This window comes from Cyprinus carpio, chromosome B1 (genome assembly GCF_018340385.1).
Source record: "Cyprinus carpio isolate SPL01 chromosome B1, ASM1834038v1, whole genome shotgun sequence".
In the NCBI taxonomy this organism is placed as follows: domain Eukaryota; kingdom Metazoa; phylum Chordata; class Actinopteri; order Cypriniformes; family Cyprinidae; genus Cyprinus; species Cyprinus carpio.
Window position 1 is genome coordinate 5370695 of NC_056597.1, and position 23841 is coordinate 5394535.

Here is a 23841-nt window from a genome sequence, read left to right on the forward strand (position 1 = left end):
CTCTTGGCAGGTCTTCCAGCCAGTTCTATCAAACCTTTACAATTAATCCAGAACGCGGCAGCAAGATTAATTTTTAATGAGCCGAAAATAATAAACATCACACCTCTGTTTATCAATTTGCACTGGCTACCTTTAGCTGCTAGCATAAAATTCAAGGCATTGATGTTTGCCTACAAAACCACCACTGGCTCTGCACCCCTTTACCTAAATTCATTACTTCAGACTTATGTGCCCTCTAGAAGCTTGCATTCTGCAAGTGAACGTCACTTGATTGTGCCATCCCAAAGAAGCACAAAGTCACTTTTACGGACTTTTAAATTAAATGTTCCCTCCTGGTGGAATGACCTGCCCAACTCAATCCGAGCAGCTGAGCCCTTTGCCATCTTCAAGAATCGACTTAAAACACATCTCTTTCATCTTTATTTGACCCTCTAACTTTAGCACTCACAATTCTAAGTCTATTCTTAAAAAAAAAAAAGTAAAAAAAATCTAACTACCTTTCTAATCTTTCAGTATTCTATCTATTTTCTTTTCATTTATTATACAATTATAAAAAAGACCTCTAACACTAGCTTGCTTTATTCTTTCTCTATTCTATCCGTTTTCTTTATATTTATTATATTATTTAAAAGCCCTTGCTACGTATACTGCATTTAAGCTAACTGTGATTTGTTATAGCACTTATATATCATTGCTCTTTTGTTGTTTTTGATCGCTTCCATTGTCCTCATTTGTAAGTCGCTTTGGATAAAAGCATCCAGTGAATGACTAAATGTGTGTGTGTGTATAGTTATTGTCATATCTGTGTCCTCTTATGTCAGGTTCTAGTTTAATCAATAAATTCAATTGAATGAATAGACATGCTGGCTATTAACAATCAAATGAAATCACAATCAACAAAATTCATAGATGGATTGTGCATAAATGTTACGTTTCAATAAAATAAGCTACTTTTTTAAATATGAAACTACAACCGCCAGGAGGTGGCAGCAAGTGACTGTCTTAATGAGTGAGTTGAATCAACCAATTCCTTTAAAAAGCTGATTCATTTAACTTTGCAAACGACTGTACTTATAGCCTAATTGAATCATTTGCTGGTCTGTGTAACGCTGAGGAACAAAACACTGTTGTTCGGAGACGCAGAGGTTCTGCTGTTTGTTCTTTTGTCTTTCTGACGGAGCAAAACAGAATTTTGTGTCTGAAAATTACTCTGTAAGTTGTTGTTTATTGTACATTTGCGATTATGCAGATATTCGAAAAACTCACACTGTAAAACAAAAATTCAGACCTCTCCAAGCTATTTTTCTATTGACTGATCAGAGGCAGCTTAAAGCATGCGCATATTAAGCTGCCTCTGATACAGTGTGCAACTACAGAATTGAGTTATGTTTTGCATGCATTGTGCAAAAATGGCCAAATACATGGTTGATTTAGGCTATTAAGAGATTGTATACCACTGAGAAGCAAAACACATATGTAACAGTATATTAGATCAGTGAATGAGGTCTTAAACAGCATCAGGTTTATTTAGGTTAAATTTGTATCTTGTTTTTCGTTTGTGCTATTGCAAGTCATTCAATTTATTTGTTCTTATTTTATTACTGATTATTTACTTTATTTTTTAGTTAAAATAAATTAAATTCCGAGTTTGAGTACACACAATTCTTGTGTTGGGAGGGGGCATGGTCAATGGGAAATAGTCCTGCCACCACAGCTGGAAAATATCCTAAAGGAAACACTGAGTACCAGTTCTTTAAGAATGTGTTTTAATAAGAGCTGTACTTCCTGAGTTGCATCGAAGTGTGACAGCAGGAGAGTGTGTGTGTGCAGTGCTCTGCTTCCACTCCCTGCATGCACACTAGCTGTGCCAAACTTTATATATCCATGCAGCGCAGACTGCTTAAACTTACTGACAATTAAGTTGAAGCCCTGTTCACACCGCCAGCAACTTTTTCGCTGTATGTCTCTAAACTCTGTACTGTGAAGACGCTTGTGGGCGTTCCCAAGTGCTGTCGTTCTAATATTATTGGTAGACTGCACATCTGGACATATCTTTAAAAAAATGCACTCACAAACAAATATATATTGCCGGTAAAACTAAGATATTCTAACTGACTAGGATAGATTTAAAAGAATTAAAAGTACCATTCTACTCTTGGAGAGTGGTGTTATATAAACTGCAGCAGTGCTTGTGCATTAAATTATAAACTTGTGCTAAAGTGTTCACTGCATCATATAATTAACAACATAAACCATCAATGTATGAATCAAACTCACTTAGACAGCCAACAATTTCTTTTCCATGGATCAGTTTTTTTATATCCATGTATGTCGTTACAGTCAAATCATATAAAACAGTGTAATCACTCCAGAACTACACTCGAGATTAGGACTATGCGATTAATCGAAATCGTAATAAAATCACAATTTGAGCGTGCGCAATTTCGAAATTGCTTTATAGCACCATTTTCCGCGGGCTCGACCTCCCACAGTATGCTATTCGATCCAGTCAGAATGCACTTCGGACGAGAGCAGCGTGTATCTGAGCACGCGTGTCTGGTTTTGTGACAAAGCAAAGGAAATCTGCATGCGAGCGGAGAGATTCGTGCTCGCGCTTTATTTTAATGTGCTTTCACTTTACAATAATGCGCTCTCGCTGCTGCACCGCATACACATACTTTATACGCACTGCAAACGGAGTACGTGTAAACCTTGGGCAATAAATATATTTCAGCACCTGAGGCACCGCTACAATGAGCTCTATGACCAATGCATGACAAATAAAAACGAAATCGCAAAATTGATCAAAAATCGTGATAGGTTTTTTTTTTTCCATATGTGTGCAGCTTTTAAAGTGACAGAGGAATATTCAGTGTTTCCCCTGCCATTATATTAGGGGGAAACCACCATAGTATGGTGTAGTGGCACTGGCATGTGTTTTTTTTTTAAAAAGGGGGATGAAATGCTCAAAAAGCAGGGCAGGCAGACACTTTTTTTATTAATAGATAAAATAATTATAAGCTCTATGTGGATCATCTATTACTCAATTACTTTTCCTGTTGTGTTATGTTTTGGTCATGGTATAGGTTCAGCAGTATCGAGATATTTTATTCAGGTATCATATCGAAGTCCAAATTTTGGTATCATAACAACACTAGTGTAAAGAGCATCAGAGTCTGGCAAAATACATAGGGCTCCCATTAAAACAATAAGTTACAACAGCACAAAGAAATCTCTTGTTTTTCATTTACATTTGCAGTCTGTCTGCTTACCAACCCCATGATATATATGATATGATATCATTACACCCTAATGGTGGGAAAGGGTCTTAAAGGGATTTTAAAGCCATGGTTTGTGTATGTGTGTCTCCTCACAGATTCCTACCTTTGGCCACTGGGGACGGAGTCGGCACATGGTGTCCCAATCCTTAATGGCTTGGCCAAAATTCTTCATTTCCATAAGCAGCTCTGCCCGCCGAGCCAGGAGCCGACATATACAGGGCTCTGTGGAGGGGGAGAAGGTTGTTCACAAAGAAATAGATAGAACAGGAATTTAATTAGGTAATTTTAAGGAGGTTGTAAGCTAGACAGTTGTGGCTAAAACATTAACAGACTAATGTATTATTTTATTACATATAAAATGGATTAAAGACCACTCCAAGGCATAAACAATATCAAAGGAACTATAAGGTCCTAAAGCAATTTTTTTTTGGTTGTCGCAGTTTCATAACCCACAACTATCATAGCTAAAGTAGTACAATCCACATAAATAAAATGAATGTCTACACAAGAGAGGTGACGAAACTCTAGGAATATTTATTCACTTTGATTATAATTAATTGTAGCATATCAGACCTGAACCAGACAAATTAAAGAGTCGATCAGGACCATGGTTGAAACACGAGGAGCCGAATTCCTCAGAAAGGCAACAGGATGTTGTAAATCAATTCCTAGTGCAACAAGTCAAAAGCAAGTCCACTAACCAACCAACTCTTTCACAGAACCGCTCTCAACATTAACACCATTAGAACAATTATTGACAATTTCAATTCGGAAAAGAGATCGTCAAATTTGGGGCAAGTAATCAAGATTGATGGTCAAAGAGATGCACAGCCTGACCATCACATGTAAACCCATGAGAGTAAACAAGATCGTTGGATTGACTTCCCCCCCCCACCTAGCAGAACCAGACTGAAATTCCTAAGGGGACCTTATAACCTCTGGTCTCCACAGAACATCTTTATGTCAAAGAAAAGCAGAGAAATTGTCTTTTACAGATGAACACAAAAAGACTTCTAAAGGAATATCAGTCCATTGCTTAACTCCATATCATTTATGAAACCAACACATTTCACTATCATGTTTCTAATCACTTATTGTGTATGTCTTTTTAATAACTATTGAATAGCTTAAGTATTCATATTCATGTTTAGTATGTGTGTGTTCGAATCTTCTTGCTTGAAATGTTTCTGACCATCAGATATTTGTCAGATGTATCATATTCTTATCATAGGAATCATGTCCAAAATTATACCTTGCAAGAGCGGGAAAATTCAGACCACGTGCTTGATAAGATAACATAAGATTTATGAATGTGTAGGACAAACATCACAACACCGAGCAAAGACAATATCTAATTGGTCAAGACAACATTTGAGGTGTGGCCAAAAGGCCAGTTTAAATACTCAGGACACAATCAAATTTTGTTTTTAGCTTTGGCTTTTCAGCTGTTGCTTTTAGTCATCACTTTTAGCTTTCTTTGAGTGCTGTTCCAGCGTGCTTCGGCCTGCAAGCCTGCTGCTACTTCACCACGATGAGAAGAAACACCACCTAGTCTCGTCAAACTTTACTTCTATTCTTTTACTTTAGTTTCTTTTCTTTTCTGTTTGAGAGTTTCGTGTTCTGAGTTAAGTTTTGTAACGCCGTGTCTCCGAGTCTGACCTCGCGTGCCCATCTGAAACTTCAGCCAGCCCACAACTCCACATCGTCAGCCAACGCCCAACCTCGGGCTTCCCAAGACGTCACTTCAACGACTACTGAACTTCTAGCCAATCAGCAACCTCAGGAAACCCCCTTTTCAACGACAACAAAGGGAACCCCATTTACACAGGCATCACAAGTAACGTACCTCCAGACTCTGATCTAAACTGGTGTAGCTATCTAATATAATTTGAACCTCATTGAGGAACTCAATCCGAGGGTTATTGAAGTGATTGATGGTTGTTCATGTCTATGCAATTTCACGTATTGCTGTAAACTTGGGATTTCACTTTTTCATTCTTAAACCCATTCTTTCCTAACTTTCTATCTTCCTGCAACTTGTGTGAATGTGAGTGCGTGTGCTTATGTGTTAGATTAGTTATAATAAAGCCTTATTCATATTGAAAAGAGAAGTATCTTGTGTTTTGTGCTTACAAGTTAATGTCTTAAACTGACGATCTTGTTACTGTGCTAATTAATAGTGTTTTCACTATACTTTGGATATTAATATCCATAGCAGAGTTGATGTTATACGGCTCGTTCAATGAATCGCTGGCCGTTTCAGTGATCAGCCGTGAAACAGTGATTCTGTTCAAATTCCCTTTAAAGTCTTAAATGATTCCCTTTGAGGTAAATTGACCTGTTTCCCTTACATAATGAAGCGCATGACTTGATTACAATGATAGTGATCTAAAGGTTACTTTTTTTAGAAAATGAGAGCTTCCACATATTTCTGATTTTACCTACCAAACCAATTTGACAACTTTAGCCTTTAATCTTTTATTCTAAACTGCTAGTGATGTGTGTTAGCAGCGTGTAAGCAGTCTGTTAGCTTGTTAATCGCATTCCTACCGCTTCTTTTTTCTGTCACACTTTTTTTTTTTTGCAACTGTGGTGAGTCAGAATTTTTCTACAATCATGGTAGGTAATGGTTTCTCCTTGCATTGGATGCAACTAGCTTAGCAAATTATGTACATTGTTCCGTTCCGGTTGTAGAGCCCACATAGCAGGGCAACTGGGTTATAGTTTTAATTCTAATTACTAAGTTATATCATTAAATAACACTTGATTATCATAATATATTATAATGCTTGACTGACTGATGTTAAGACTGTACTTTCAGATATTTAAAATAAACTGTGCCATTTTACAAACAATATATATTCTCAGTCTGGTGAGTAAGCTAAAAAAAAAAAAAAAAAAAAAAATGTACTAGCCAATGGCAATTCAATTGCCAAGGTGTCCATAGAGGTTTGTTTGTCCATATTAGGGATTTCCTGGAGTGTTGTCATTGCAATTATTTCTGCTATGCATATGTGGAGTTTCTGCGTGAATTAAACAGTCATTACATTATGTGTGTACTCAGTAATGCTCACAACACCTATGTAAAAATAGGGAAGATAATACTTTTCTCTAAACCAGCGGTTCTTAATCCTGGTTCTCGCGATCCCCCGCTCTGCACATTTTGTATGTTTCTCTTACTGCTTCAGGGGTTTTTTCCATTCGACCATAAATGTTCTGTGAAGTGGAGATTACAGGATATTCCACCATGATTCCAGTTCGAAAGAAGCGTACGTGTTCTATTCAAAGGGCATTAAAGTACACAAAACGTGACTTCTATGCAAATCTCATGACTACGGTTAAATAACCCCTCATACTTCTGTAGGAGGTTTTGTCTGTGTGTTAAGACACTGCAGGCAGTGTTGTAGCACAAATCTGTGTTCTTAAGTGAACTTCAGCCGATTTCCCGTGTGCAGGGAGTAGAGAGCAGTGAACACTATTTAGGGAACATGTCAATCGGAACACAGTTCATTCATGGAGCTCTCTTCTAATGAGCTGGTTATCTGAATCAGGTGTGTTAAAGGGATAGTTCACCCAAAAATGAAAATTATGTCATTAATTACTCACCCTAATGTTGTTCCAAACCTGTAAGACCTCTGTTCACCATCGGAACACAAATTAAGTTATTTTTGATGCATCCCAAGAGCTCTCTGACCCTCCCATAGACAGCAAGGGTACTGCCATGATTAAGGTCCAAAAACATACCAAGGAGATCGGTAAAATAATCCATGTGTCATCAGGGGTTTGACCATAATTTTACAAAGCTACGAGAATACTTTTTGTGGGCGAAAGAAGAAAAAAACAAAAGAAGCCTTTATTCAACAATTCGTCTCCACCCTAGCTCCATTTTGGAGAGTATCCACTGAACGTAAATGGCATGTGCTGTTCTGTGTTAGCTGTGCCATGCGGATACGCCGTTTACGCTTTGATTTGAACAGAAACAACATATCCACGTGGTGCAGCTGACACAAGCATACACAATTTATGTTCAGTGGATACTCGTTTAAATATGATAATGTAAGCGCAACTTGTATCGATTTATGGAGTAAAAAGGCATGACTGCTTCATTTTGGCATATATTTGTATACTTTTACCATCTAATCAATCTCAGTTTGTGTCAATTTTGTGTTGCTACTCACTAGACATTTGCATCACTAAGGTTAAATTAAGTCTTTCTTTGGCCTGCGTCTGGATGTGATCTGTTAATTCTGCTAAACTTTAATTACTAAAACATATAAAAACTAAATAGAAATGTGTTCACAAAATCACAACTAAAATAAAACTAACAAAATTATTAAACTAATAAAAACTAAACTAAATTGTATTAAACAATATTAAAATAAAATGAATATAAAAATGCAAAACTATAGTGACCTTGCCTCTAAAGGCTTGTGCACACCGGGACGATTATCGCGTATAAGGGTGCCAATGTGAGTGTAAAAGCTTCATTAAAAAAAAAAAAAAAAAAAACACCCCTTTTTGGTTTGATGCGCCGCGTTAAAAACTGGCCATCCAATGAGATTGGCGCTTTTGTTCACATGCCTGGAGCTGCTGAAGTTACAGTAAAACACAGCTTTGTGACGCTCAAGTACAAGACGTTCTAGCCGAGCACACATCGATACCTAATGATGAAGAGGAAGTAAGTAGAAGTAGTAGCTGCATCAAGGCAAGGTGAATGTAGAGCTGCTGGTCTCATTGGTGTCTGAACACAAAGAGCTTTATGACAAACGTGACAGCGACTACAAAAATCTCGATAAGAGGGAGCTGTTATGAAGAGGAATTTCAGATCAAATAGGATTTGTACCCGGGGTATTCTGTTTTTCATTAAGCGCCATCTAATGTCAGGGAGTGAATTTGCACGTTCACTCGGCTCATCACCAGTGAAAATTGCAGGGATGTGATGCACAGATTTATTTCAAATCAAAGCTAAATACATGTAGAAACGGCGCATCCTTATGGTGCGGATGACAAGAGCATACACAGCATATGGTGATATGGAGAGACACGGGGGAGACTGTTGACAAAGGAATTATAGGAAAAAGTCGTTATTTTGGTTTTCTTCGCTTACAAAAAGTGTTCCTGTCACTTCATATAACCTAAATAGCACATCTGATGGCAGATGGAGTATTCTGATGACGACTTTCATTCCTTTTATGGACCTTGACACTGTTATTTACTTGGCAGTCTATGGGACAGTCTCAAGCCTCCAGGTTTTCATCCAAAATATCTTAAATTGTGTTCTGAAGACGAACGGAGCTTTTACGGGTTTGGAACTACATGGGGGTAAGTGATTAATGACAAAATTTTAATTTTGGGGTAGAGTATCCTTTTAAGCTATTACCTAAAAATAAATTGTGAAAAGAAACATCACAGATGGAATGGTCCTTAGAGCGCTGTACGAGCTCGCAGCACCATCTGCAGGACCGTTTAAGCGTTCAAATGATTCAAAGCGCCAAACGCGAGCAGAATCCTCTCTAAAACATGTTACTTGACCCGGTGACTTATGAATGGTGATGAGAATTTGAGATTGGTAGTGCGGTCATAAAATTCACAACGGTTGTACTGTAATTATATAATAGGCTGTAGTGTGACGCACTACATGTCTGCTGTTACAGTACTTTTTTTTAGTTGTGATTCACTGTAAGTGCTGCCCTTGGTTTAAGCCGCTTTAATTTGCATTTGGGAACGCAACATTTGTCATTAGAAACGTTTGTAAATCTGTTGTTGTTTACAAAAAAGTTTCAGTGTCAAATAATCCTTCAGTAATCATTCTAATATGCTGATTTGCTGCTTAAGAAACATTTCTCATTATTACAAATGTTAGAAACTGTTTTGATGCTTAATATTTTTGTGGTAACGATACCACTGAAACATTTGTATAAGGAGAAATTAATTTTATTCATCATGCATGAAAGTGACAAAAAGTGAGTGAAGACATTTAAAATTATTTCCAATTAATAAATGCATTAACAAATGTAATTCATATATTTGATAAATGCAAATAAATGCTATTCATTAAACTTTATATTTGTCAAAAAAAATCCTGAAAAAAAAGTTCATTTCCACACAAAATATGGAGCAGCAAAATTGTTGTCAACATTGATAATAATCAGAAATGTTTCTTGAGTCAAACAAATTGTAATGATTTATAAAAGATCATGTGACACTGAAAACTAGAGTAATGATGAAGAAAATTCTGCTTTGCATCACAGGAATAACATTACATTTTATAATGTATTAAAATTGAAAACTTTTTTTTTATTTTTTTACCTTTATTTTGATCAAATAAATTCAGCCTTGATGAGCAGAGGATAGTTATTCCAAAATCATTAATAATTGTAATGTTTCCAAACTTTTGGCAGTTACTTTAATAATAATAATAATTCTGTACACTACAATAAAATATAATATAACTTTATTATAATATATTATTATATTGTTGTCATGATTATTAAATGCTGCTTTTTTTTTTTACAGGACAGTATGTATTTTTTACAATATAAGGTATATCTTTTATGTGCTAAAATATATATTTTTAATAATGAGTGATGAAGCGTGGCTTGTGGGCGTGGCTTGGGGCACGGTCAGATTTTCCTTCTTTTTTTGTCTCTAGCTGATCACATGCCTGAAATTGCTTGGGTATGAACACAAAGACGTGTCAAAAAACGCTGGCGATAAGTGTTCCTGTGTGCACAATGATATTACCACTGACTCAAACAAAGGTGTGTGCACAAATAGCCGAATATTCTATCTGAACAATAAAAACACTATTTGAACATTACTACATTTTGCTTTGCTGGCTGTAAATGCAGGGAATCCATTCAGCTTGCTGTTCTGTGTCAGCTGCGCCACGCGGATACGTTGTTTTTGTTAAAATCAAAGAGCAAACAAGGTAGAAAACGTATCCGATGAGCATTAATGATGGATGGATGGGCACGGTTTAGTTTACTACACTCGTACTGAAGCGTGCGTGATGCTCGTGGTGATGTCGTCTCACTAAATAAGAAGATAAATACATGAACATCTCCGGAACAGAACTGCCCTGTGAGTTGCTTCATGAGTATTTTACCATTTCATTTGAGTAAGACTAGCATCATATCATATACACACTGAACTGTAAATGTATTCACAGCAACCCATCAAAATAAAAGTTTGGTTTTACTTGAAGACATTTCGGCAATAATTTACATTACATTTGCTGAATTTGATGTATGCATCTGAAGACACTGCATGCGATACTGTTTCCCAGAACGCAACGCGCTTCATGTAATGTTTCATCTTCAAACGCGTGAGTGAACTGGAGGCGGGGAATAGTGATTATAAAATGTAACACTTTTATACATAAATGTTACTGTAAACTACAAACTATGGTTGTGTATCTAAAAACAATATCATAAGTAGGACATTAATTGTACTTCAATCTCTACAGCATGTTTCCGATCAAGTCAAAAAGACTTCTCTACAGTGCTTTATACGGTACAGATTATTTCAAAGATATTGAATAATAAAAATGTTGCGGTAATATATTTTATTAATAACAATTTGTTGGTAGAGACCATTTACATTAACTCCGCCCACAAATGCAAAAGATGCCCATTTATCAGTCAGTAGCGCAGCGGGTAAAATACATGATTGATTTTCACACAATCGAACCAAGATCTAGGCCACCCTTTACCAAACTTGTTTTTGTTCCTTTTCCCATCACATATCAGATCAGAAAGGCATTTATTTTCAATACAAAATAAAGGAAATATTTGAAAACTGGAAATAAAGAGACGCATTAATAATACAGTGTTACTAGGTGGTTAGCAGTATAGGTATAGTTAGGTTTTTGTCCCAATAAAGTTGCATTCATTTAATAATATTTTTAAGTTTGATAATTTAAACACACTGTTATTGCATACTGTTTTATAATGTACTACAGTACTGAAATATAAATATCTACCACCTAACTACTATTTACACTTATTAGTTCTGTTCAGTATGTAAAGTCCATTAATTATGAAAAAAGTTCAAATGGGAAATATAGCATTATTTACGAGTATGAATCCTTAATTAACAAGCCTTTGTAAAAAGAATGTTTAGTACATTTATTTGTGAGGTCACAACCTCAGCAGCTGTGCTGAATTAATGTTTTGTCATGTGACAACACTTTAACATACTACTTGTTGTATACTGTTTCACACACTATTCTTTAAAAATAGTAAGCAGTATACACTGTGTACTGGGCAGTAAGCAAGTATGCCATTTCGAACACAGCCAAACTCAAATCCTGAAGGGCCACATCTCTGCAGTTTAGTTCCAACCCTAATCAAACACACCTGATCCAGCTAATCAGTGTCTTTAGGATCACTAGGAGCTTACAAGCAGGTGTGAGTTGGAGCTGGTTGTATGTAAAACTCTGCAGAGCTGTGGCCCTCCAGGAATTGAGTTTGAGACCACTGTTATGCCTTCATTTGATAACCAGATACACAACACAATTTTTGAAGAAAAAGAAAACATTTCATAAGGCAATTTTAAGAATAAATTTGAATCAATTAAGGAGTTTTATGCATTCAAATAATTAGACATGTTACTAGAATTTGGTAACAATGAAACGTATGGTGAAAGAAAATAAAACATTTCATAGGGCCTTAAACGTAATTTTTGTGACGTTGTATAAGTTTCATGATTTTAAATAACTAGACATGCTTTGATTAATAAAATGGAATTCAACCATTAAAAAGGATTCCAGAAAAATTAGAACGAAAACAAAGGAATTTGGAAAAAATAAAAAGTTTGTTATTTTCATTAGATTTGGGGTATTTTCATAACAATAGAGAATGTTTACATGAGAAATGCCAAGCTGGTGTAACTATTAGCTTAGTATAAAAACTAAAAATGACTTATTTCAACAACATTATATGACCAAAATCCACATTAGATCACAATCATAAGTTATTACAAACTCTCAGTTGTGGTTTAAAGTGAGATTTGAGTAAAAGCTTATTATTAATTAAATAAAAAGTCTTAGCTTGATGCTAATATTAGCTCTAATGCAACTGTTACCCTGCTGCGACTGCATTTCATGATGTAGTCTACCAAAAGAATTTAAATGTGTATGTTAATGAATTCCAATCATTCGTAAATAGGGTGCTCGTGCACGCTCATTCACAATTAGCATAATCCCTGCCCATGAATTACAGCTACGCAAATTGCGAGTCCAGGAACACAGTGGAATATTGGTCTACTTTCTCAGGATTGGCTCCAGTATAATGCATAAATGCAAAAAACACTAATAGGCCAAAGCCTGCCTAACAATAAATATTCAATAACATGTGTCCACCAAAGCGCTTTTAGCCATCTGAAAAAATTGTCAGGCACTATTCTTAAAATGGCCAGCTGGTGGTGCTGGAGAACGCTTTGGTGGCACAGCGTTTTTCTAGCTAAAACGCATTGGATGCTATGATTTGAAATATGCATGGCAGTATTGTATTACTAGCATCTAATTTTGAAGGATATTACTGAATATAAAAATGCTGTAACCAGCAATATTAACTTATCTGTTGTTCAGTTGTTGTACAAGTAGGATGAATGGTCAGTGTTGTATTTGTTCCGCCCCTCCTCCATTGATTGGACAGCTGGGTAACAGTGACAAGCGCTGCGTTTTACCCAAAGTTTATCAACTCTCAGCTACAAAAAATAAATAAATGTAAAAAATAGCAAATGAACTTATAATATTACAATGGCAGTGCATCAAATTCAGAGTCATCAGTTTGCCAAAATGAATACAGAACAATGTACGCACCATTTACACGTGGTAGGGAGCAGGTGTAAATTTCTTTCCTACATTATGAAAATACAAACATTTTCATGAATTAGAAAGTTTAGGTCAGAATGGCTTTACGAACGATTTACGCACAACAAAAAATCATTATTCTCATGAATGAGGCCCATTGTGTGCACATGATTAGGATGGTAACACCTCTGCCTCATTTTGAGCCAGGAAAACCTCTGTCACATTATGACTCATTTTATTTCACGGTAACGATATATTTCATGACATAGTACTTAATATATGGAGTTATTCTGAATATTGACAAAAATGACTTTATATAATAACGCAAATACTTTAGAAATGAAAAGTACTTCACCTTGTTTCATTTTTCTTTTTATTTTATTTGGTAAACTACTTAGTAAAAACTCAACTTAACTCACTCAATTTATAGCCTAGATCAGTGGTTTTCAACCTGTGGGCCGCGGCCCCCTAGTGGGTCATGATGGTATTGCAGGTGGGCCGCCAATTACTATTAAAATAAATAATAATATTGTTAATATATGTAAAAATGTCTAAGTCATAACATAATAACATCATTTCATATGTATAATTAAATAAGCCCGATTTATTTTCTGTTCATTGCCAGTTCATTCTAGGGCTGTGTGATAGAAATCGTCATAAAATCACGATTTGAGAGTGCGCGATTTCTAAATCGCTTTTTAAAGTACGATTTTCCGCGGCCCTGACCTCCCGCAGTATGCCATCCGATCTAATCAGAATGCAATGCGCCTAGCGCGAGAACTGAACAGACTGGGAACATGCCTACGTAACTCCAGGTTCACACACTGTCTGTGATGCGCCTTTTTTCCGAGCCCATGTTAACGGATCAGAGCTTTCACACTGCACGAGGTAAAAGGCTAGAAATAAAAACGTGTGAAAATAATTAATATCTAGCACATGAGCATAGAGAGAGTTGTGACTGCACAGGACGCAGTTTAAGTGAGAGGAGACACGTTTTAAGTGCGCGCACTTTCTCCAGGCGAGAGCAGCGTGTATCTGAGCAAGCGCGTCTGGTTTTGTGACAGAGCAAAAGAAATCTGCGTGCGGACAGATTCGCTCTCGCGCATTGTTTTAATGTGCTTTCGCGTTACATTAATGCGATCTCGCTGCTGCTTCTGCACCGCATACACATACTGTATACGCACTGCAAACGGAGTAGGCCTACGTGTGAACCTGTATAATGTATAACAAATCTATTTCAACACCTGAGGCACCGCTACAATTAATGAGCTCTATGAACATGTATGGCAAAAAAGAAAAAAAAAGTCCCTGGACACAGGATTTATTTATTCATATTTTTTTTGCCAAAGTCTAGAAATTTTGTTACACCTTTACTATAGTGATTATTTTGACTTATGTCTGTTCTAGAGACGTTACAACTTTTTGATAAAGCTCTAACTGGTTTTCTATTGGAAATATGTTTCAAATTCATCCTGAATGCATTTATGACTGTAAAGCATATCTGTGTGTGTCAAAATTGTGATTAAAATCGAAATCGCAAAATTGACCAAAGAAATCGCGATAGGTTTTTTTTTTTTTTTTTTTTTCCATATCTATCGCACAGCCCTAGTTCATTCAATAAATACAGTTAACAATCTAGCTTCTGAGTATTAAGTTATTAACCCAACAATAGCGGGGTCAGTTATTTTTTTTGCAGTGGTCCGCGCAAACATATGTGTTTGGTTGTGTGGGCCGCAAATTGAAAAAGGTTGGGAACCACTGGCCTAGATTAACTGCCTCTAACTGATTGGCATTAAAATTAAACTATAAAAAAGGTGTTTCTAAAATATTTTTAAATCATGTTATCTTTTCACTTCAAACAGTTTATAATAACTAAATAATTTATATTGAAATATTTATAATACATGTACTTCCTTTAAATTTTGTAAGATTGCCTATATTAATACTTAATTTATTTTGTTTAAATTTGTTTCCTGGTATCTGCTTATTATACTGCATTTTTAAGGGGTTTGTTTTGCTCTTTCTGTGATAACTGGCAACCCTTCACCTGCAGCTTTAACCAAGAGAGGTAAGGGTTTAATAGTGATTAGAAAAGGAGAGCAGCAGTATGCACACTAAACATCAGCTAGACAGCTGTTAGTGCAGAGTCTGACTAAGTAGTTTAAATTATACACAACCTTTAACCACGTCATTATTTGACTCCTGATATGCCGCTCGCCATTCATATTCGCCTGTCACTGCATCGGAGCATGCGTCTTCTGCATCAAGGGTGTTTTCACACCTAGTTCGTTTGAGCCCTGCAAACGCTCTCGGAGCAATTCAGCACATATAGAGTTGCTGGTCATATAATTAGAATATCATCAAAAAGTTGATTTATTTCACTAATTCCATTCAAAAAATGAAACTTGTATATTATACTCATTCATTACACACAGACTGATATATTTCAAATGTTTAATTCTTTTAATTTTGATGATTATAACTGACAACTAAGGAAAATCCCAAAATCAGTATCTCAGAAAATTTGTATATTACTTTAGACCAATACAAAGAAAGGATTTTTAGAAATCTTGGCCAACTGAGAAGTATGAACATGAAAAGTATGAGCATGTACAGAACTCAATACTTAGTTGGGGCTCCTTTTGCCTGAATTACTGCAGCAATGCGGTGTAGCATGGAGTCAGGTGTTATGAGAGCCCAGGTTGCTCTGATAGTGGCCTTCAGCTCTTCTGCATTCTTGGGTCTGGCATATCGCATCTTCCTCTTCACAATACCCCATAGATTTTCTATGGGGTTAAGGTCAGGCGAGTTTGCTGGCCAATTAAGAACAGGGATACCATGGTCCTTAAACCAGGTACTGGTAGCTTTCGCACTGTGTGCAGGTGCCAAGTCCTGTTGGAAAATGAAATCTGCATCTCCATAAAGTTGGTCAGCAGCAGCAAGCATGAAGCGCTCTATGAAAACATGGTATATGGCTGCGTTGACCTTGGACCTCAGAAAACACAGTGGACCAACACCAGCAGATGACATGGCACCCCAAACCATCACTGACTGTGGAAACTTTACACCTCATGCAACGTGGATTTTGTGCCTCTCCTCTCTTCCTCCAGACTCTGGGACCCTGATTTCCAAAGGAAATGCAAAATTTACTTTCATCAGAGAACATAACTTTGGACCACTCAGCAGCAGTCCAGTCCTTTTTGAAGCGAGATGCTTCTGAAGCGGTCTGTTGTTCAAGAGCGGCTTATCGCAAGGAATGCGACAGCTGAAACCCATGTCTTGCATACGTCTGTGCGTAGTGGTTCTTGAAGCACTGACTCCAGCTGCAGTCCACTCTTTGTGAATCTCCCCCACATTTTTGAATGGGTTTTGTTTCACAATCCACTCCAGGGTGCGGTTATCCCTGCTTGTACACTTTTTTCTACCACAGCTTTTCCTTCCCTTTGCCTCTCTATTAATGTGCTTGGACACAGAGCTCTGTGAACAGCCAGCCTCTTTTGCAATGACCTTTTGTGTCTTGCCCTCCTTGTGCAAGGGGTCAATGGTTGTCTTTTGGACAACTGTCAAGTCAGCAGTCTTCCCCATGATTGTGTAGCCTACAGAACTAGACCGAGAGACCATTTAAAGGCCTTTGCAGGTGTTTTCACAATATTCTAATTTTCTGAGATACTGAATTTGTGATTTTCCTTAGTTGTCAGTTATAATCATCAAAATGAAAAGAAATAAACATTTGAAATATATCAGTCTGTGTGTAATGAATGAATATAATATACAAGTTTCACTTTTTGAATGGAATTAGTGAAATAAATCAACTTTTTGATGATATTCTAATTATATGACCAGCACCTGTATGTGAAGAAATACGGAAGAAAAATTCGAAAAACCAGTGTAACATTTTGTTCAGTTTCGGCTTTGGCCAAGAATTTTCATTTCTGTGCATCCCTAGTCATTTGTTAAAGCTTTTAAACATCAGGATACTGCCAGCCTTTCCACTCAATTGGCAAATGTGATGCTCCTTAATATTCAGTGGGTGCTCCTAAACTTCCTGAATTTGGGAGCACCAGTCCTACCAAGTAAAAAAAAAAATTAAAATTAAAAAAAAAAAAGTTTCGAGCCCTGCATGCTTATGTGATAATATACCAAGGTGAGACTTCACACCTTTAGGAGCAAACTAAGCCAGACACAGAATTATGACAATATTTCATGTTTTAACAGCAAGATGTTTGTTTGTTAATAATTTAGCACCACACCCGCTACCACAGCCATATTCATGGCAAGAAACAAGTAAAAATTGGAAACACAAACTCCTTATAAACAAAAAACAGTTGACTTTCAAAAATATTGGACTCTGAAATAAAGTGCATAAAAGGAGGATCTATACCCATTTACAGAAAACTTGAAACCTTTAACTTGATTGATTTCATATAAAGTGTATTTGTGCTATACTAATCCCATTTTGATTTTTAACAGCAAGAAACAGAGACTGATTCCCATCAGTTAACTGAAGAGCATAGAGACCGAGTTCCATCAGTTCAAATTTCTCATGTCAACCAGGTATTAAGGAGGAAGTTAAGCAGTGAGAAAAAAACTGAGAGAAAGGTTTCTCAGCATTAACAGGATTTAATATGACTCAAAGGTGTTTCTGAAGTCATAGACTGTGAGCCAGCACTGGACAAGCAGGATACATATGTGTTTACTCTCTAACTGCCCAAGCAGCATATTGTGAGATAAGAAAACATGGAGCCCACAAAACGCCTACAGACTACCATGTGAGAGACCAGAAGATACTTCTGCCAACACTCTAATTCACAAATATAGCAGTGATGCCCACTATGAGACACAAGCTCAGCCTTCTGCTTTTTAATGCTGTCTCTGTGAGTGACCTGCTACTGGATCTATGTCTGCATTCAACCACCCCTTACACATACAGCTTGGAATCCAAAGTCTAGACAGGCAAAATTAGGTCAAGCATGATCTGTGGAATTAATGCATCCTCATCAAGTGCAAATATTTTGGTACTGTACTCAGGAATCTTCATTAGAAACTAGATTTTACCTTAAGAAAAAAAATAATTTCTTAAGAAAAGGCAGAGTAGGGAATGTCTTGGCAGGTAGGACTCATTTATGGCATTATTACCAGCAAACATGTGTCACATTACTATTTAATAAAAGATATGTAATATTGTGTATGGTCTAAAAATACTGATGTTTTCTTTCTTTGGATTTCAGGTTTTACTTATTAAACAAATTGTAATGACTATTATGTCACCATTACTTAAATAATTGTATTATATTGTATGTTGATGTATGTTAATGTAGGTTAATGAAAATAAAATATTCAATAAATAGACTTGAAATGCAATGCCTTGTATATGATAATGATATAAAGCTTTTTAATGAATATAGGTGTGTGTGTGTGTGTGTGTGTGTGTATATATTATATATACATATACATATACATACATGCATGCACACACACACACACATACAGTCATGTATCGGCACCCTTGGTAAATATGATCAAAGAAGGCTGTGAAAATTCATCTGCATTGTTAATCCTTTTGATCTTTTATTTAACAAAATCACAAAAATCTAACCTTTCATTGGATAATAAGATTTTAAAATGGGGAGAAATATCATTATGAAATAAATGTTTTTCTCATATACACATTGGACACAATTATTGGCATCCCTAGAAATTCTTATGAGTAAAATATCTCTGAAGTATATTCCCATTTATATTCACAATTTTAAGCACTCCAGGGTGATTATGAATATGAAATTATCCAGTCATGGCTTCCTGTTTCACAGAAATATAAATAGGAGGGAAAACAAAGCCCAAATCCCCTTAATCATCCATTACAATGAGAAAAACCAAAGAATATATTTCTGATGTGCAGCAAAAGATTACTGAGCTACACAAATTAGTGAAGTGGCTTTAAGAAAAGAGGTAGAGCAGTGAAAATTCCCATTTCCACCATCTGGGCAATAATTAAGAATTTCCAATCATCAGAAAATGTTACGAAACTGCCTGGAAGAGGATGTGTGTCTATATCCTCCTAATGCACAGTGAAAAGCAGAGTTTGAGTGGCTAAAGACTCTACAAGGACCACAGCTGGAGAATTTCAGAAAATAGGCTCGGGGACAGAAAACCTAAAAAAAAAAAAAAAAAAATCAAACATCACCTACATCACCACATGTTGTTCACCTCACTCCTCAAATCTCCTCACTCATCCAAAAAAAAACTCCAGCATATTCAGTTATCAGCACGACTGGAACTTCAAACGGGACTGGCTTCTATAGTCAGATGAAACTAAAAAAAAAATAGCTTTTTAGCAGCAAACACTCAAGATGGGTTTGGTGAACACAGGGATAAAAAGTACCTCATGTGTACAATGAAATATACTGCTGTATTTTTGATGTTGTGGGCCTATATTTCTGATGGAAGTCCTGGACATCTTGTTTAGATACATGGCATCATGGATTCTATCAAACACCAACAGATAAAAAAATCAATAAGTGAATAACTCTGTTAGAAATCTTATAATGGGCCACGTTCGGATCTTCCAACTGGACAATAATCCAAACACAAAAACACCACAAAAATGGGTCACTGAGAACAAAACCAAGCTTCTGCTATGGCCATTCCAGTCCTCTGACCTGAACCCTATAGAAAATGAGTGCAGTGAACTGAAGAGGAGAAGCACCAACATGGAGCTGGTAATCTGAAGGGTCTGAAGAGATTCTGGATGAAGGAATGGTCTCTGATCTCTTGCCAGGTGTTCTCTAACCTCATAAGGCATTATAGGAGAAAATTTAGAGCTGTTAAACTAGCAAATAAAGGTTTCAAAAAGTATTGAATAAAAGGGTGCCGTTAATTGTGGCCAGTGTGTATTAGAGAAAAACATTTATTTCATAATGATATTTCCCCCCATTTTAAATTCTTAAATTCCCGCCAACCACTTATGTGCACCCCTGTGTGTGTGTGTGTGTGTGTGTTTGTGTATATATATGAACCAAATTAGTTTTTTTTTTAAACTGTAACTGACTGTCATAGCACTGTGAAAGCCGGCCACTGACGTCACTGCCATTTTATTATTGTCTGAGGTGCCTCACGTGATCAAAGTTAGCCGTTACAGGGCTCCAAACTTTGATTAATAGCATAGACTGGATAAAAACATCGACGTAGTGTCCGTGACGTCACCCGTAGATTCCTGAAGAGGGTTTTTGAAGCGCAAAGTGGCCGGAGGGCAAATCTTGGCAGCGCTAAACACGGAAAAGGAGGGAGCTGGTTGCTGAAGCCACGCCCACCTAGCTCGACGGCAGTCTCAGCAGCGGCAATCCACATGTCACTCAACTGGCCAAGCCCTTAATTATGCAGAACTTTAAGGCTTAATATAATTTAAGCGGATGAGTTATAAAAAAAAAAATTCACCCCATCACAGTTGTCATGAAGGGCAAAATTAGCTATATAGACCAAAATCATTTTTTGAACCAGGCTGTAAACATGTTTTTTTCTGCTGTCAAGTTTATGGGATTCACTCCCTTTTGCAGCCAAGCCTCTAATGGCCAGTTGACGAATTACACTTTAAGTCACCTGAAGTTGGTGGCCGCTTGACTTAAACGCAAAAACATTAAATTGTGAGTGAAGTTTTTGCTGAGGTCGCCGCTGGTGACTAGGCCTATGTATTTGCATATTATAACTTAAACATTTGCATGTAATGCCTTTTTTCCTGATTGTTTTGCGATCGCATCATTTGCTATGTTCACGTATTAAACTGAGATGATGCGCATCAAAGTTTTAGTGGAAGAAAAAACAAAAAAAAAACCAACAAAAAAATAAAAAAGTTTCAAACAGTCCTCTACTCTGCTGCACAACAGCGCTGAGGCACACCTGATAAACACAGCTCAGATGAGCAACGGAGACTAGTGAAAGTGTAGAAAAGCAGCATCTATTTCGTGCACAACTTGAACAAATTACAACAGGTAAAGCTGTCAGCTGTGTGGATATTGGCAATATCGTTAACAATTCTTGTTTATAATCAATAATATGGCTTCTTAACAAGAGGTCTATGCTGTGTTCTGTTATTGCGTTAACTTGATTATTTGAAGCGCACTTGCCATCAAGTTATTGCAAAAAGCTTTTTTACTTTTTAATAAAGTATCAGTTTTAAAATTATTCAAAATTCATAACGAAATACAAACAATCGATAGTCTTTTTTGACGCTCTTAAATGCAGCAGGCGCGATCACTTTAGTGCCTCAGTTCAAGTGAGTGAACCCATGTAATCTTTCGCTTTACTACTATAGTATATAATTAATATAAATTAACATCAATAGGTAGGCTATTTTATAAGAGAGCCTACAGTACAACTTAATGAAATGTCTCATGTCAAAGCTCATTCAGTGTTTCAAACTGCGGAAAACGTGTAAAGCTTGTAAACATTGCAACTTAATACATTTACCTCAGAATATCCTTTTGGTGTCCATAAGCTCATCAGTCAGCTAGAAAAATAACTATAAAAGACGAGCATTTTAATATTTTTTTTACTTAACATGTTGTCTACATGATTCAACTCCTATAAAATTGCATTGTACTAATTAAGAAAAACAGACTGAAAGTGTGAAAGACATACACTCTTAAAAATAAAGGTGCTTAAAAGGTTCTTCACATTTTGGTTCCACAAAGAATAATTCAGTCAACGGCTCTTTAAAAGAACCATCTCTTTCTCAACTTTTTATAATCTAAAGAACCTTCTTTAGCCAAAAAGAACCTTTTGTGAAACGTCAAGGTTCTGTGGATGTTAAAGGTTCTTTATGAAACTATTTAGACAAAAAAAGGTTCTATGGCATCGTGAAGCACCTTTATTTTTAAGAGTGTATGACAACATTTACAGGATGCATTGAGGACAGGGCTCTAGAGTGCGACCTAATTTCTCAATGGTGCGACAAAAAAAAAAATCAGAGGTCGCACCGGTGCGACCATGTCACGGTTCATGAATCGGCTGTCTCACACTGAGGTGTCTGTGTGAGTGTAATTGTGTGGGTGTGGTTACTCATTGTGTTGATTAGTGTCACCAGCTGTCGTTGATTTCACCTCCCTTTATATGTCAGTAAATTCCCTCTCATGTTGGCAGATCGTTGTGGTTGTTCCAAACGCTATCTCACGACCAATTCGTACGTATTTTACGAGGTGGCTAATTCGTACGAATTTGTACGACCTCACTCGTACGATTTCGTACGATTTGGCTAGACCCCACTGACGGGTAGGTTTAGGGGCGGGGTTTGGGTGTAGGTCATTCGTACAAATTCATACGAATGTGCAACTCGTAAAATACGTACGATTTGGCTAAAATCGTATGAATTTGTACGAGTGTGGTCGTACGAATTCGTACGAATTAGCCACCTCGTAAAATATGTACGAATTGCCGTGAGATCGGGCTGGTTGTTCCCTGGTGTGCGTCCTGTTCTTGTGTCTCGTCGAGCCCCGTTCTTCGTTGGATTTCGTCAGTTCTTCGTGTCGTTTGGATTTCATCAGTTCCTTGTGTCGTCTGGATGTTCCACGGTTCCTGGGGTTCTCTTCACGCTCTTCACTGCACCACCACCGGATCGCCATCTCGTCCCTGCTTCACCACCACCACCTGAGTGTTTGTCCCCGGCCCGTGTCTGTACTCTGACCATCATTATAATTAAAACTTCCCTACTTTCAAACAACATACACTAAATACCCACAACAGACCAGCCGTTCGAGGGAAAAAAAAGTCTCGCGACTCTGAAAGTTTCCCTGTGGTTCAACAACAGACACTAGAGCCCTGCATTTTAGGCCAAGCCCGACGTACCCCGACTTTTTTACGCCCCTCGGGCCAGGCTTCGGGATAATTTTCACGTCATAGTTCAGACGCGGGCCGGGCCTCCCGCCTGTTTGCCGCGCTGGTGGAAACAACACGAGACCGTGCTACCACGACTGTCAAGAGCGACTCGACGGTGTTTAGTGTCCCGCCAGCAGCAGCGCAGCTGAACAGTTCTGTGTTCAAATACAGGCAACAGGCTCAAGCTTACCACAAAGCACCGGCAAAATGAATTACCATAAATGTGACGGGGAAATAGTAAGGAGATATTTGAATTATTTACTAATAAACAAGTGTTTTCTGAGTCTGTGTTGCAAGGATGAAGTTGCTGATCCTGACTCGCCATCTCCTCATTAGACGTGCCTTTAGAGAGAATGCATCTTTACGAATTATGATTATAATGAAAGAGTTTTTGTTTTCTATTTGTTTTATTTCGTTAGGTAATCATTTAAAGCTTTCTATAGATATATTTGTCTGTGAGGCATGTTTTCACTGAGTGTCGGTTCATTTTTGTACTCCTGTTAAAGACGAGACGCAGAAAGCACAACGTTTTGTTGATATTGTGAGTGCACACAAATAAAAGACCCTTTGCAGTTACGAATTATGTATTACTCTTACCTTTATGTGCAAAAATTAAGGCGTATCTACTGAAAAAAATGCAAGTGATCACGCTGTCGCCTCCATGTCCTGAAGCATCTCCGCACAAACTATTGGATATAGCGCACATTTATCTGGGTCTAATGTTTAAACATTGTTATATGCTTGAACTGTTTTATATCTATAGATTTTATTTTAGGTGAGTCGTGATGATTTGAGAACGCTAAATTGATCAAACATAGGCTCACTGTCTAGCGCTGGCCTCTTGGTCGTTATTTAAAAAAAAAAAAAAAAAAAATT

General features: G+C 37.0%; 1 protein-coding gene across 1 annotated transcript in view; it reads right to left on the reverse strand.

Moving 5' to 3' along the window:
* The window catches only part of LOC109085838 (LON peptidase N-terminal domain and RING finger protein 2-like), a 54017-nt gene that overhangs the window by 25773 nt on the left and 4403 nt on the right, over positions 1-23841 (reverse strand). Inside the window, exon 2 of the mRNA XM_042716315.1 lies at positions 3385-3503. Coding sequence (XP_042572249.1) covers positions 3385-3503 — 119 coding nt within the window. The remainder of the gene's footprint in view (positions 1-3384; positions 3504-23841) is intronic.